Below are 17,424 nucleotides of genomic sequence, written 5' to 3'. Positions count from 1 at the left end.
CCCCCCCCCCCCCCCGCCCGTGCACTCAAAATACATTCCCGTTGCTATGAATACATAGGGTGTGAATACTGACCATATCTGTAGATGTTTGAGCACAAATTATGGGTGTGTCTATGGGGCGTACTAGATTCAACCATCAGATGCTGCCAAAGTACATGTGCTAAATGATGTAACCGGATGAAAAAACTTCCGGCTTCGCTACCGTTCGGACGTTCTTGCTTACTGCTCTGCGCTTTGCTCCATATTTCTGTACTTTTCTTAGATTTTTCTAAGATTTTTACTTCAGCAGATCAGCACAGTGCTCAAACAACATATTTTTGGCACAAACACTAAAACACAAAACTCTCTGGGACTGGAATAATACCACGAAAAAGACGACTTTTGCCTCCCACTGCCAGCAGCTACCATTCCGGAGAAGGGAAAACACAGCTGCCCACATTCAAACAGAAGAGAAAGAAAATGCCTCCTGTTGAATCTACTTGCTGCATTAATGAATGTGGGTGAGGAATCCCCAAATGTGATTAAACATGGATCGGATCAGCCAGCAGCTAACATCGCTACTAACAGACGCTCAAGGTCGAGCAGACAGCGGCTTTCAGCTCAGAGCGCAGCCGAGCCCAGGACTCTGATAGTGGATGACTCCATTATCAGAAACATCAGTAGCAGAAATTCAGCAACTTTCTGCTTTCCTCAAGCAACAGTTTCTGATTTGAACAAGGAACTTTGGAAAATTCTAATGACGCACAAGCCTGCAAATCGAATCATCATCCATGTGGGGAAGAATGATATCCGGAAAGAGCAGTCAGAAATCCTTAAGAAGGACTTCAGTGAACTCTTTGAAACACTTTGAAGACTTAAAGTTCAGTCGTTCATTAGTGGGCCACTCCCAGCAAGAGGAACTAATATGTTTTCACGTTTGCTTGGGCTGAACACATGGCTACAAAGAATCTGCAGCTTAAAAGGAGTCAATTTCATCGATAACTTCAATCTTTTCTGGGGCCATAGACAACTGTTTAAACTGGATGGCCTCCACCTAAACAAACTTGGTGCAAGAGTGCTAAAGGACAACATCTACTTCTCCATCCATCATCCTTCAGTAGTGTGTGCCAAGCTACTCAACCTGAATGCACACACACACCTGGACATAGTATGAGTGACCACAGGACTTCATATCAGCTTCCGAGTCATCATGTGGTTGACACATCCCACAAGGACACTAATAACACCACGCAGCCACAACAACTTGAAATTCACTATAGCATATATAAAGACAGCCTTCGTACTTTCAATGTGGAACTAGGCAAAGCTAGAGAGTCATTCTTCTCAAACCTTATAAACAGTAACTTAAACAACACTCTCACTCTTTTTTGCTACTGTTGAGAGACTGACAAACCCCCCAAATCAGATTGCCAGTGAAATGCTCTCCGATAGCAAATGCAATGAGTTTGCTTCCTTCTTTTCTGACAAGATCAATAATATCAGGAAGGCGATTAGCACATCCCCAAGTTATGCAGAGGTTAGACAGATTCGACCACAATATCAAGAAAAATATACTATGTCCGCTTTTGAAGAAATTGATAGCAAAATTTTGGAAGAAATAGTACAGCACCTTAAATCATCAACCTGCTATCTTGACACACTTCCCACATATTTTTTCAAAAGGGTGCTTAACTGTTTGGAAGCAGATCTCTTAGAAGTGGTGAACGCCTCACTTCTTTCTGGGACTTTTCCAAACTCCCTGAAAACTGCAGTTGTTAAACCCCTTCTGAAAAAGAGCAATCTTGATAAAACCATATTGAGCAACTATAGACCAATATCAAACCTTCCTTTTATAGGAAAGATTATTGAAAAGGTAGTCTTTAATCAGCTGAACAAATACTTAAACTCAAATGGATACCTGGACAATTTTCAATCTGGTTTCCGACCGCATCACAGCACAGAGACAGCGCTCATTAAGATAATAAATTATATTTGCTTAAATTCTGAATCTGGCAAAATATCAGTGCTGGTACTACTAGATCTCAGTGCTGCGTTTGATACTGTCGATCATAACATACTACTAGAGAGACTGGAAAACTTGGTTGGGCTTTCTGGCATGGTAATTAAATGGTTCAGGTCATACTTAGAAGGGAGAGGTTATTATGTGAGTATAGGAGAGCATAAGTCTAAGTGGACGTCCATGACATGCGGAGTCTCACAAGGCTCAATTCTTGCACCGCTCTTGTTTAGCCTGTATATGCTCCCACTAAGTCAAATAATGAGAAAGAACCAAATTGCCTATCACAGCTATGTAGATGATACCCAGATTTACCTAGCCTTATCTCCAAATGACTACAGCCCCATTGACTCCCTCTGCCAATGCATTGATGAAATTAACAGTTGGATGTGCAAGAATGTTCTTCAGTTAAACAAGGAAAAAACTTGAAGTCATTGCATTTGGAAACAAAGATGAAGTTCTCAAGGTGAATGCATACCTTGACTCTAGGGGTCTAACAACTAAAAATCAAGTCAGGAATCTTGGTGTGATTCTGGAGACAGGCCTTAGTTTCAGTAGTCATGTCAAAGCTGTAACTAAATCCGCATACTATCATCTCAAAAACATTGCAAGAATTAGAGGTTTTGTTTCCAGTCAAGACTTGGAGAAACTTGTTCATGCCTTTATCACCAGCAGGGTGGACTATTGTAATGGTCTCCTCACCGGCCTTCCCAAGAAGACCATTAGACAGCTGCAGCTCATCCAGAATGCTGCTGCCAGAATTCTGACTAGAACCAGAAAATCTGAGCATATTACACCAGTCCTCAGGTCCTTACACTGGCTTCCAGTTATATTTAGGATTGATTTTAAAGTACTTTTACTCGTTTATGAATCACTCAATGGCCTAGGACCTAAATACATCGCAGATATGTTCACTGAATATAAACCTAACAGACCACTCAGATCATTAGGATCAAGTCAGTTAGAAATACCAAGGGTTCACACAAAACAAGGGGAGTCTGCTTTTAGTTATTATGCCGCCCGCAGTTGGAATCAGCTTCCAGAAGAGATCAGATGTGCTAAAACATTAGTCACATTTAAATCTAGACTCAAAACTCATCTGTTTAGCTGTGCATTTATTGAATGAGCACTGTGCGATGTCCGAACTGATTGCACTATATTTTATGTATAATCGTTTTCTTAAATTCATTTTAAACCTCCTAAATCAATTTTTTAAATCATTTTCAAAGTTTTTAAATTCCTTGTTTTATTGTTGTGATTATTTTTTTTTCTTTTCTTTTATGTAAAGCACTTTGAATTACCATTGTGTATGAAATGTGCTATACAAATAAACTTGCCTTGCCTTAGCTGACAATAACAGTTAAACGTTAACACTAGTCATGATGGTGTGTGTCAGTAGATCAATATGATTAATTATACTTACATTCTCTATAAGTTAGTCCTGACGAGCACTACATTTTTCAGGTATATAAGGAAGAGGTATACCTGCTATTCAAGGATGCAGTTACTGCACAAAAAAAAAAGTAAGACATGTATAGTATTTATTTATATTCTTCTAATGCATCACTTTCACCCAATTCACTTCTTATGAATAGTCTGTCTTCATTTATATCACTGTTGCTTGCAGGGAATAAATTCCTAATTAAATTTCAGTTGACCAAATTTATTCCAGCCTGTGATTTTGCCAGTCCACTGCAATTCAATTTCCGTGTATTGTCAATGCAATGCTAAATTAGTTAGCAAACCTTACGATCCATCCACAACAGCTATATAACTATTATGCAGTAAGTATAACACACTGCAGTGTTGTGTAAGCAAATTTTGCACATCGTTGACTTGAAGTGGTCCTCACTTGCACATAAAAGGCATTCACACCAGGAATGTAAACTATAACAATAATTCGGAGGTGGAAAGTAACAAATTACATTTACTTGTGTTACTGTAATTGAGTAGCTATTTTGTGCACTTCTACTTTTTAAAGTATTTTTTTTATCTGTAATTTTACTTAAGTATATTTTGTTTGAAGTATTGTACTTCACTACATTTTAAAACACATTAATTACTGAGTAAAATATAAAAAAAATAAATCGCTCCCTGGAAACTACTGCAGTAAATAATGGGCAGGAGAACAAACTGGCGATAAAATCACAAGAAAGATGCAGACGGACAAGACAGGCGTTATGGTGCAGACCCAGCTGAAAACAAAACCCCGTCGTATTCTGCTGAAGTTGAACTCGAAGGAAATGAAGTGAACCCCTGGCCATATTTATGCTCTATTATGCGGTGTAAGCTGTGTTTGCCTAGGGAGACCAAACTAGCAGCTTATAAAATCTCGACATCAACCCTTTGCAAGCATGCAGAGGTAAGGTAAATACTTGCATCGTTGCATTGGTGGTTAAAATTAAGCTTTGGCAGTTTAGCAAAAGGTTTTCACAAATTGGCTAAAAAGACAGTGGTGCAGGGTATGCGATATATATCGTCTGCGATAATATCGTAATTTTTGTTTTAACAATGTGCGATTTGACATTACCAGTATTTTGCAAGAACCAAACAAAATACTCCTACAGAGTGCCGTGAAGTCTAGTAGATTAGACTAGTGTGTGTGCACATTTAGTGTGCGTTCTTTCACTGCGTGATTCAGTCTGTTAAAATGCATTTAGAATGATCACAAAATTTAAGATATGGGGGCAAAAAATTTATATATTTATATAATTTCATATAGTAAATCAATATCAGACGAAGAGTGCCGTTTTTTCTCTAAAAATCAGCATGATTACATACAGATTTTTTTTACAACAGTTCAATAAATAAGTTAATTAAGAGACTTGCATTTTAGACACCAGATTGCCTGTTTTAGCTCTATTTCGACAACAAAAATAATTCCAAACACAGCCACCATATAGCACAGTTTTGCGTCTGAGCAACATGACGGTGTTTCATTCCTGAATGAATCAACCGTTTAAATAATTCGGTTCAATTGCAATGACTCACTTATTAACAGTGACTTGCTGCCACCTACTGGCAGGTTTAATTTCATATTTAAAGTATCTTTTGATAATTTTTTTGTATTTTTTATTTTTTTATAATTTCAAATGAGTATTCAGCATTTTATGTCTTATATATCAAAACATTATTTCTGCATTTGTAGCTGCATGTTAAATGCATTCATATACTGCATTAAACTGTGTAAATACATCTAAATTCCACTTCAGATGCAGCTTTTGTGTTTCCTCTGCATTGCAAAGATGGAGTTTGTCAATACTGATTTAATTTGCCTGCTAACAGCCCAAATGTCTTATTATTGTGAGTTACCCTGTTACATGGATGGCTGCAATTAGCATCCATATCCCCCTAGAAATGTCTTAGCATTGTCTGGTGGGCATAATCCTAAAAAAAACTACAAAAAAACAAAAACAAATCAAGTCAATCAGTACATGCTCTTATGTTTGATTTCTTTGTTGCAGGTTAAACACTTGTAAAGAACCGCTGAAGCAAATCAAATTATTTGTAGAATTCTTGCATAAATCATCTCAGTGCGACTGCAAACTTTTTGAGGTGAGAGGACAATACGACCCAGAAAAATGCAATGCTCTGCTGGATCTTTGCTCACATGTGAAGATCTATGAGACTCAAACAGGCAGGAGTTATCTTCCAGCATTACAGTCAGTTTTCCAGTCACCTGATGAATGGTTCATAGATCTCTCAGAGAGAAAGAGCTCCGTCCTCCTGGAAGTGCTGAAGCTCCAGACAGAGAAGAAACCAGTAGATCTGAGAAGATGTTCAGAGGAAGAGAGTGAAGTGATGAGTTTCCTTCAGTGTCTGCAACACATCTCACAGCTGAGGTGAGAAAATCTCTGGCTACTTCCAGTTACTGTGAAATATGATTTCTGCATAAGCTGATGGTCTTAATGAGTGTCTTTAGATTAGGGGCTCTGTTTTGTTTCAGTGTTAGGTATAGAGTGATGCATTCTGACCATTCATTACATCTGATCTCATTTTTGCATGAACACCTAAATCCAAAAGCAGTTTTGTGCAGGGTGAGATACAGCTGGCCTTGGGTGAAAGTGTAGGGCTGTGATGGTCGCTGTGTATCTTCTTTGGTACAAAACTGTACCTTTTTTTTTTTTTGAGAATGTACCGTAAGAAAGCAAAGAACATTTACATTATCAAAGAACATTTGAGGCACTCTTAAAAACTCCTTATAATCACTGAAGCTATTTACATTGTGAAATGAATATCCTACTTACAGTACATCGTACGCACATCTGCTCTTTGTTGTTTCTGATGAGAGAATCGCCAGAGAACAGAATTCCTTCAGCGAGCAAGTGAACAAAACACCGGCATTTCAGCAATGACTCATCTGAATGCCTCTGATTGCATTCATAAGCTCAACATAATCATGTGTGATTGGTTATAATGCTGTAAAAGTGCTGTACAAACTTGTCTGTTTCTGGCTCAGCGCCATCCAAATCGCAAGCACAGATTTGAATTTAGCAGCTGATGATGTGCCGCACTGCACGTTCTAATCACACCGGTGTGATTGTATGAAATATAAAAAATATTATTTGGCTATTTTTTGTCTTTGGGAAGCTGTATTCAAAATCCACTTGGCTCAAAAATCAAAAAAGGGGCAGACAGCTGAGCACAATGATGGGATTAACTGATAATGAGAACAGGAACAACCAAATAAGGACACAGAGGGAGAAACCACAATCGACAGTCCACAGGGGTGTGACATGTATAAGGGAGAATTATTTAAATACTTAACAAGTTAACTACAAATGAAATAAGTTAATTATTAATGGTATAACAATTAAATAATGAATTAAATATTTTGAAATATTTTATTTAATTTAGTAACTACATTTTTTAAGTTTTATCTTTAACTGTAAAAGCTGCTAAATATATTCAGTCAACACAGACTTGTTACTGTTGTAGTTTTGCTAGTCTGAATTTAGTCTGAATCACTTAATGCACAGCTCTATTTTGACATTGGCTCATCTTCCGTTATCACTGTCAATCATAGCAGTGAGTTGCAGAACAATTTAGTAGATTAACCGCGTTTGTCATTCTTGAAATTGTATACGTGGACGTTTGGTCCTCTTAGATAAACAAAAATTTTCTTCAAATTGTGAATGGATTTTGTAGAGAAACTGAGCAAAGGGCTCTCCCCTTACAGCACTGTACAATTGACTGGAATGACTGAGCTGGCTTCTCTAAAACCAGGAAGTAATCGTGCATATGGTCAATTGACAGAGCATTAGTGACTGTTTTGAAATATGTTGGATACAATATTTTTCATACTTTTCCCGGTTTTCCCTTAACTGAATTGGATCTTTTTTTTCTCTCTTTTTACATTACACATAAACTGAACTTTATTACATTTATTGTATTAAATTAACAGTATTATACACCTCAAAGGGAATTTAAACTGAGTTACGATATCAAATTTTACATATTGTTTGATGTTTTATTGTACTGTTGTGATGTTCCTCCTCACTCCTTTCGAGTCTAGAACTGGTCCAGTGGATATTTGCATTGGAGGACGCAAGTGTTACATACTGTGTGTGTGTGTGTCATCAATCCATTATCAGTGCCTTATAAATTTTTGCACTAATGCTGTGTGCTGACAGTGCTGCACAAATGACCTCCCATGTTGTTCCCTTTCATGGGAACTTCGAACTGCGTCCTCTAGGGGTCGCTATGGGGAACACCTCGTCGTGACCCGTGTCTGAAGCATACATTGAAGAAACACCAACCCGTTGGCCGGCGACAGCCATGACGTCACTACCGGTGCGACTATAATATAAATAGGCGCCGGGAGCTACACATCATTCTCTTCTTCGTCTTCATTGACTGTTTTGTTTGAAGCGTGCATTTCTGTGGTAAGAGCGATCTCTATTTATCTCATTATGGCGAGCACTAGCAAAGCATTTAAGGATGTGTGCATCCGTGTTGACGTTGTTTAACATCTGATGACACACACAATCTATGCGTTGTTTGTTTGGGCAAAGAGCACGCACGCGATGTCTCCGAGGGGGCAATTGGCGTGCACTGCGAGCGTTTTCCAAGGGAAAAAAAAAATTTGTCTCTCTTTTCGAGGAAAGAGGGGCAGCCATCTGCTTCCCGCGATTCAGGACCTGCCGCTGCTGAGGCACGGAAGGGAATGAGCTCGTGGGGATCGCAGGTGGATCTGGCCGATGAGTTTGAAGGGGGGTTTCCCTTTTGCGATCGTTGGCTGTGCACGAGAGTGAGCCGCTGGAGGATGATGTTATTTCATTAACATTGCCTGATTCAGCGGCCATTGCTCTGCTGGGATCAGCCCAGCAAAAGCAGGAAATGTCTGAGGAGGGCAAAGAAGCTGAGGCTGAGCCTTCCCAATCCTCCTGCCCTGCGTATGATGACCTTTTAGAAATTATGGATCGCACCACGGCGAGGCTTTACTTGCCGTGAAGTGAGTGAAGAAAGTGACGTCGCGAAATATCTCGATGAACGTTATTTTTGCGGGAACCATGGTGGGTGAGTACGATCCATGTCTGATGTATGTGTATCTAATGAGACTGCTGGTTGTGTGTAAAAATAACCCTTCTGCTAGTTTTCTTTGCAGTGTTTCCCGGGACCTGTGTGTTTATGTTCCTTTTCTAGGGTAGGTCCTCGATGAGCACCCCCTCTGCTGGGTTCAGAAACCAGGTGCTTGACTTGCAGTGCGTATTTCACTCGTCAATATATGTCCAGATGGTAAGCCTATACCGTTCCCCATAGCGACCCCTAGAGGACGCAGTTCGAAGTTCCCATGAAAGGGAACGTCTCAGGTTACTTATGTAACCATGGTTCCCTGAGTAGGGAACGAGACACTGCGTCCTCTAGGTTTCTTGCCAAGCTTCAGACCAGGAAGTGAATGATGTGTAGCTCCTGGCGCCTATTTATATTATAGTCGCACCGGTAGTGACGTCATGGCTGTCGCCGGCCAACGAGTTGGTGTTTTTTCAATGTATGCTTCAGACACGGGTCACGACGAGGCATTCCCCATAGCGACCCCTAGAGGACGCAGTGTTTCGTTCCCTACTCAGGGAACCATGGTTACATAAGTAACCTGAGACGTTTACAATGTTACTGCAGGTTGTGCAACATACAATGAACAATGTCTACATCAGGGTAAGTTTAAACAAACTGCAAGTACTATTTGTTAGTAAAACAAATACAGTGGAAAAGTGCACCTTTAGAATAAAAAAATAATTTCCATATAGAAATGAACAGTCACCCAATTGGATCCCATTAAAATCCTATAGGAATGATCCTACAGGATATTTATGTCTTGTCCTATAAGACTATTCCTATCGGAATCCTATAGGAACAGTTCCAAAATATGATAGAAATTACAATTAGAATCCTGTACAATTTTCTTATTGGAATCCTTTAGGATTTTTTGACAAAGGTGACAACATAGATTTGTAAAACAAAACGTGCCAAAAACATGCTAGCTCGCGGACCCACGCCGTTTAGTTAACAAGGTAACTATATTTGGCTGCGAAACAATGGAGACAACATGTTAATAAAGGTAAACAGAATATGTAATGCATTTCTGACTGGCGTGGCGGTTGAAAAACAGCATCACTGCGCAGACACGGCACTTTTATCCAGCATTTTAAACTGGACGAGCTTTTATAAAGCTTTTAAACATTTTTTCAGCATGCTAAATAGATTAGATTGCTGAAGTAGACATTTGTAATATATATTGTCGCGGGGTGAATGAGAACACAGACTCGGTACTGATCGAAATACCCCCGGAGGGTAATTTATTGACCCCACACTGATCACACGTGCTCTGATGAATGGTGCTTGGTGCCCGTCTCAGCGTGGTGCTCGTGGGGTGAAGTGCCTTGTGCAGATCCCTCTCCCAAGGTGCCTTCGGAGTCTGTGAACAAGGAGAAACAAGCATTAATGTCGCCTGGAGCTCCGGGGTGCCTTCCCGCTGGTGTCTCTTCTCCTGGCTTTTAAGGCCAGCGGGAACAAGCTCCAGGTGTGCCACTCGTCACACACAGGTGTTGTGCGTCAGTGATCAGTGTGGCGGCGGCGTTTCCAGGGCGACGCTAATCTGGCCACAATATATAAGTAGACTTATTTGCAAAAAACATTCCTTTTATTTAATTAAATAATGCTACATATGTTTCACACAATCACTGTGTAAACAGCTGAGCAGTTTATTTACACACAATGGGCCTCATTCATGAAACACGAGCAGAACAAATTTTTGTGTAAATAGTTCATAATGTAAACTTTCGAATTCATGAAAATGTTCGTATTTTCAAACTGTTAGTTGGTACGAAAGAAATGTACACCTGCTCTGTTTCACGTGTAAATGGTATGTAAAATGTTCTGTTCTTTTTGGCAAACTGATGACACTTAATTTTTTTTTGTGAACAATTATTTTTATTGAGTAGGCAGTACAACATAGAGAAGATACAACATATTAGATTGTAATCACCAACCTGACCACCACCTGCACACACCAGGTAGACTTATACTGTGCTGAGGAATTATAAGACATTGCAGTGGTGAACAGTAAAATACCTAATCATAATATAAACATTAAATATACATAAATATACATAAATACAAAATAAATTGTACATCAAAAAGAAGAAACAAAGGATGTAACAATATCAAAAGTAGCACTCCAGGTCTTCAAAGTTTTAGTCTTTGCACCATGAATGCGAGCTGTTGATAGTACCAAGGAAATAATGTCCAGCAAAGATAAGCCCCATACAAGCCTGCTTATCGTATGTGGAGGAATCCACAACTGACTAACATTTTCTTTGCAGCAGTGAGAGCAGCTAAAAGTAAATTTCTCTGTTGCGAAGACAATGCCAATTCAGAAAAGTTATTTAAGAAGAACTGTTCTGGAGTCAACACCATATCCTTATCTAACAGGAATGATATGTCATGAGCAAGCTGAGACCAGAAAGGAAAAAGTGCAGAGCATTCCCCCCCCCAAAAAATGTATATGTACCCAGTGCCCTCTGCGGACATAAATTACAATTTGGGGAAGGTGACAGATGCATATAGAAGCATTTTAAAGGAGACAGATAGAGTCTATGCAATAGTTTCCAATGGATCATCTGATGGTTTGGGTTTTTTGAGGATAATGTAATTGTCTCCCAGATTTGATCAGAAAATAAAGTTTGTATGTCACCACTGATATCCTTTATCCACTATCCATAGCAACCATCTGGTCTGAGTAAATAACTGAAGCAGAAATAACAATTATTAGTGGGAAGAATTACTTTTTGCAAGGGATGTACAGGCAATTGTGCATCCCAGGGAACTCCATATGCACAAAGCGCTGACCTAATGCGAAGATACATGAAGAAGGAAGATCCTGGTAAATTAAAAAGAGCCTTAATATCTTGAAATGATCTCAGGCCTTTGTCATCATAGATGTCACCAAAGGAATCTACTTTACATTTAACTAATTGTGGATAGTGAAAAAGGTTCTTTCCTGATAAAAAAATATATATTATTGTGAAACAGAGGTGAATGATGATGCCACATAAAATTTGGCACTACCTTTCTGGTCACCGTTCTCCAAGTAGAAATAAAATGTGTTATGATAGGGCCAAAACGAAGTTTACATTGTCTAAGTGAGACACCAGCAAAAACCAAATGCTTTATATTGTGAGGAGAAACAAGAGATTCTTCAATAGCCCACCATGAGGTTGACACATTTGGTTTAAACCAGGTGGACAGTGCACGAAGAGTAAAGGAATCATCGTATAACTTAACATCTGGAAAGGACAAGCCCCCATCTGTTCTGCTGCGCTGTAAAGTAGATAACCTAATTCAGGGATGTTTACCATTCCAAATATAATGAGACATTACTGAATTTATTTTTTTTCCAATAGCCAGCAGGTGGGGGTAAAGGAATCATAGAGGAATAGAAATTAACATGTGGTAGGATGTTCATTTTAACAACAGATATTCTTGCATGGAAAGAAGTAGGAAGATACATCCAATTTGCAAGATCTGAGGTGACTCTGGCCAAGTTGTTATTCAAATTGTTTGAAACAATATTCTGTAGGGACAGATAGATATCTACATCTAAGTACAGACCCAACACAAAAGCTGAAAGGGAGCAGATATGACTTTGTCCAATTAATAATTAATACTGAAGTGATTGAATAAATTTAAAACATAGGGGGACTGATTGAACTGGATTGTCTAAAAAAAGCAATATGTCATCTGCAAATAAAGAGATGTGGTGTGAGGTGTTCCTAATCGATATAGGAAGTATAAGCTCTGACTGACGTACAGCTTGAGCAAGAGGTTCTAAAGATAAAGCAAATAGATTGTGAACATATCTGGCCAGTAAGAATGGTAGCTGAGGGATTAGCATTCAAGATTTTAATCATATTTATAAATTTAGAGCTAAAGTCTAGATGATTGAGCACTGCCCACAAATAGTTCCACTCCGAACGGTCGAATGCATTCATTACATCTAAAGAGAGTATTGCAGAAGGGGGAAATCAACTGTTCTGATGAGAAAATTATATGAAGTAGTCTTCGCAGATTATCTGAGGCAGAGCGAGATTTGATAAACCCTGTTTGAACCAGTTTAGTTATAAGGCCTTCTAGACGGCAGGCTAACACTTTTGCATAAATTTTAACATCTGTACCAATTAGAGAGAGTGGGCGGTAACTAAAACATAATGTAGGGTCTATATCTTTTTTTAATAGAAGAGATATAATGGCCATGTTCATATTTTGTGGAAGCGATCCTTGAGCAATTGAAAATTGCATCATATCTAGCATAAGTGGACCCAAATTGGACCAGAAGGTCAAATAAAACTCAACTGGTATGCCATCTAGGCCTGGGGATTTCCCCTTGTTCATATCTTTGACCGATGATTCATGAATTCGATAAGTGATATAGGTCTAGCTAAGAACTCAGAGTCTGATTCTGACAGATGTGGAAGATTAAGAGTAGATAAAAAGAAGTATAGGAGGTGGGTTCGCATTTAGAGTTGGAGCTGTATAGTTCACAGTAGAAGGAACGAAAAGAGTCATTTATACTCTTCTGGTCAGTCAGAACATCACCGGTTTGAAATTTGACTGCTATAATATTAGCACATTTTTCATTATTACGTAGTCTTAAAGCCAATAAATGGCTAGGTCTGCTACCTTGAAAATAATAGTTTTTGATTATTAAGATTAATTAATCTTTGAATAAGAAATTCGGCTCTGTATCTATATAATAAATTAAGTTCTAAATTAAGTTATTTCCTAACGGTTTCATTTTTGGCTGTCGTACTATCAGAAAAAGAGTGTTGGTTTGCCTGTTCTAGTGATCGAAGTTTGAATTCCAGGTCAGAGATTTTCATACGGCGAATTTTCTGGCGAAAAGAAGCATATGAAATCGAAAAATTCTTTATAAAGCCCTTTGTCGCCTCCCACAGTATGCGTGGGTCATCTATCAAGCCTTTATTGATGTCAATAAATTCACATAATTCAGTTCTGAATTGATCACAAAAAAATTAATCTTTCAATAAATTTGTATTATAACTCCATCTGGGGGCTCGAGGAGGTCGCTGGGTAATTGAAAGCCTCAAAAAATTGCTACCCTGAAAGAGATAGGGGAGAAATGTCAACTTCAAGTATCACTGAGGTCAAGGAAGAGGAATCAATAATGTAGTCAATCCGTGAATATAATTTGTGTCTAGCTGAGAAAAATGTGTATGATTTTTATAACTGCCATGCATCTACTAATCAAAAAGAGACTATTCACTGTTTGAGTTGCTCAGTAGACACATTCTGGGAATAAGAAAAATTGTCACCAGACCTATCAAGGTCATGGGACATTACTGTCACGAATTCAGTCCATGGACTTCCGTTTATTCACCACCAGAGGTCACCCTTTCCATTACATTGACTCTCGCACAACACAAACTGTTGCATAGCACCCCGGACTACATATCCCATCATTCATTGCACAATTTGCACACTGCACTGATTGCACGCAGCTGTTTCTAATCACCTCACTCACTATATAACACCCACTCTAACCACCTTTCTCTGCTGAGTATTGTTTAGCCTGTACCCTTTTCCGAGTCTCCGTGTTTTCCTTGTTTTGCCTTGCCTGTTTTTGCGGTTTCTGATCTTTGCCTGTTTTCTTGGATTTCTCCCTCTCGTCTCGCCCCTGTGATTCTGTCTGCTGATCGGTGACCTATGCTAGCCCTAGGACTATTCTTGTGTTTTGCCCGCCTTATACCTGCTTGCCATTGTTTTGACCCTGCCTGTGTACTACATCTCTTTAATAAAGCCTGCAGATGGATCCACACGTCTCACGTCTTGTCAGCCCCGTTACAATTACAGTGTTCATATCTGTTCCCATTACTATCTTACAGTCCGTTAGATCAGTAAGAGAGGTAGATAATTCAGAGAAAAAAGTTGGATCTGGACTACATGGTGCGTAAACTGAGAGAAAGGCTACTTTCCTATTCTCAACCACAATTTTTATACAAGCTATTCTGCCAGAATTATCACTATTTCTGTCTAATATGGAGATATTTAGATTTATTCTAACAATTAATACACCTTTAGTTTTATTATCAGTTGCAGTGAAAGAGACCACCTTGTAATATTTATTATTGCATCCATGAACATCAACCTTCCACAAATGAGATTCCTGGATTAAAGCAATGTCAACCTTTCTTCATCACAATAATTCTAAAAAACTTGTACGCTTAGCCATTTACATCACAACTTAGTATATTCAATTCAGTCATAAGTGTCAAACAAGTAAATTAAATGAACAAATGAGACAAAGTAATACCACTGCAAGTAAATTATATTAAGTCTACCTTCAACCCATCCCTCCCCCACCGAAAAAACCCTGTAACATAAAGGAAGCCCACTCCAAAGAACTATTACAGACTGGGGTAAGAACTAACCCCAGGCTGCCGCCCTCCCCTGTCTTTGTCAGTGACAGTAACATGACAGCCTGTACAACATTAGTACACTGCCATGAGCCCTATTATAAGAGAACAGAATAACTTTGAATTCACATGAGTAATTAAGTGGGGTAAAAGAAAACAAAAACAAAAATTATGCTCTCTATAAAGAGGAAGCAAACATAATTACATCATGTACACTGAAAACTGTAAATTAGTGATACCAAGTCTCCTAGCTTAGCCAACATGAAAATAAAAACTGCCAGTAGATGACCATCACATGTAGTTCTAGTCTAGATTATTAAATCAGGAGTGAGTCACTCAGTATTGACAAACCCTTCTGCCACCTCCATCCTTGAAGAATGAGGACCGGGAATCGAGCTTAGGAATTGACGCGCTTCCTCTGGAGAGTACAGTAGTTTAGTCTCGCCGTGTTTCATGACGATCTTCAGTGTAGCTGACTTTAAAGAGATAAAGTAACTTTCATGAATGAGGCCCAATGTGTTTGTAGTAACACACCATGTGTTATCATTCTTTTAACACATTTTGTGTAGTTTTTTAAAACATAAATTTTAAGAGTGTAGATAATCGAGCTATATATATATATATAGGGTCTTATGGGGGTTGTTGTTTTTATTTACATTTAAGTAAAATAAAATTGATTTGATTTTTACTTTTTAGATTAAAACTTGATTGCAGGCACATATTTTTTTCAGTCACAACTTGTGTGGCATTTCTGCTAATTTATATGGCATTATTGCAAAAGCCGGCACTTCAAAATACTTCAAACAACAACAAAAAAATTCTAACCTTTGAGAAAAATACTGTTTTTTTATGCATTTTATAATGTTTTACAAAATATATATCAGAAAAGTTGTGGGAGAAGCAGTTGGCCACTTCCAGAAAAATGAATGGATCTCTATGGGCCTCTGCTGAATATACTGTATGTGCATTACACTATTCTTTCAAAAACGCTAATTTCTACAAGTTTTTCTCTAACCAGCAGATGGCAGAATTCTACACCTAACACCTAGATCAGGGTTCCTCAAATCTTGCCCTGGAGGGCCAATGCGCTGCAGAGTTTAGCTCCAACCCTGATCAAATTCACCTGCCTGTGATTTTCTAATGATCCTGAAGACACTGATTAGCATGCTCAGGTGTGTTTGATTAGGGTCAGAGCTAAACTCTGCAGGAAAGTGGATCTCGTGGTCCAGATTTGAGGATCCCTGACCTATATCAATATACAGAAACAACTTAAATCAAATTTAGGTCATCATTTAAGTGATTTTTTCATAAAAATGTGATATTTCACATGCAAGCTAATTATGTAGTTGAGGAATTCTGTGGTAAATAGGTACAAAAGTACTTATCTCCCAAAACACAGCTTTAATGTATAGATGAGAAGTAAACAAAACAAAAAAAAATGTTTATATAAAAATGTATATATTTTTTTACAATTACTCTATCAATTTTGGGTTCATACTGACCAGTGGCGGCTCGTGGGTTTTAAAATAGAGGAGGCACACTAATTGTATTGGTCTGGGATCCCTGCCGATTATTATTATTTGCTTAACCACTTTAAAATGGCTTTTTGGTTACTTTTAGTCAGAAAACGTAAAGAAAACGACATGCATACGGCAAGATAATATAACTTCTTCACTTACCTGGCTTATCACTTGAAGCAAACATCCATCCCTTCATAAAAGTCTGTGTTAAAAGTGAGCTGCCATTTAATTAAGCCGACTGCTGTAGCCTATATCCAGTTTACAACTGTGAAATTACAAACAAAAACGGCACATTCTGAGACATGAAATGAAATGAATTGTGAATTTTATTAACATTCAATCATCCTCCCATTTTCACCTCAAAATTATGGGGAAGCTGTGCTTCCCCTGCCTCCCCCGACGAGCCGCCACTGATACTGACCCCAAAGACCAGATTTTTAAACAGGAAATGAGGGGCATTTGAGGGTTAATATATATATATATTTTTATCTAGTCATTTATCAGATGCTTTTATCCAAAGCGACTCACAAATGAGGACAACAGAAGCAATCAATTGTAGTATTAAAACAACTAAAAACAGATCCAAAACTAAAAGCTACAACTTTATAAATACAACCTATACACATTTTAAAAATAAAGAGATTAAATAAAAATGACAAATGCATACAAAATTTCAAAACTTAACATTTAAATGAAAAACAAAAAATAAAGCTAAAAACAATTCAAAATATTAAAAAACAAAAGGTGTAAGAGTATAATAATTATTCTAACATATCACTAAGCCAAACAACAACTACATATGTGTATGTACAACCACACACACACATATATATATATATATATAATATAAATATATATATATATATATATATATATATATTATTTCATTTTTCCATTTAGTTTGTTGAAGTATAAAAATAACTCAAATTAAATAAAACTAAAAAAAACGTAATAAAAGACCTATACAGACATAATA

At 38.0% G+C, this 17,424-nt stretch overlaps 1 protein-coding gene across 1 annotated transcript in view; it reads left to right on the top strand.

Moving 5' to 3' along the window:
• The window catches only part of LOC107574151 (uncharacterized), a 41,811-nt gene that overhangs the window by 9,596 nt on the left and 14,791 nt on the right, over positions 1–17,424 (top strand). Inside the window, 1 exon segment of the mRNA XM_016260617.1 lies at positions 5,461–5,838. Within this exon segment, the coding sequence (XP_016116103.1) occupies positions 5,461–5,838 (378 nt within the window).

The sequence above is a fragment of the Sinocyclocheilus grahami genome, unplaced genomic scaffold (assembly GCF_001515645.1).
Source record: "Sinocyclocheilus grahami isolate Dianchi unplaced genomic scaffold, SAMN03320097.WGS_v1.1 scaffold2130.1, whole genome shotgun sequence".
Taxonomy (NCBI): Eukaryota; Metazoa; Chordata; class Actinopteri; order Cypriniformes; family Cyprinidae; genus Sinocyclocheilus; species Sinocyclocheilus grahami.
Note: the sequence above shows the minus strand (reverse complement) of the source record. Positions and strands in the feature narration are given on the sequence as shown.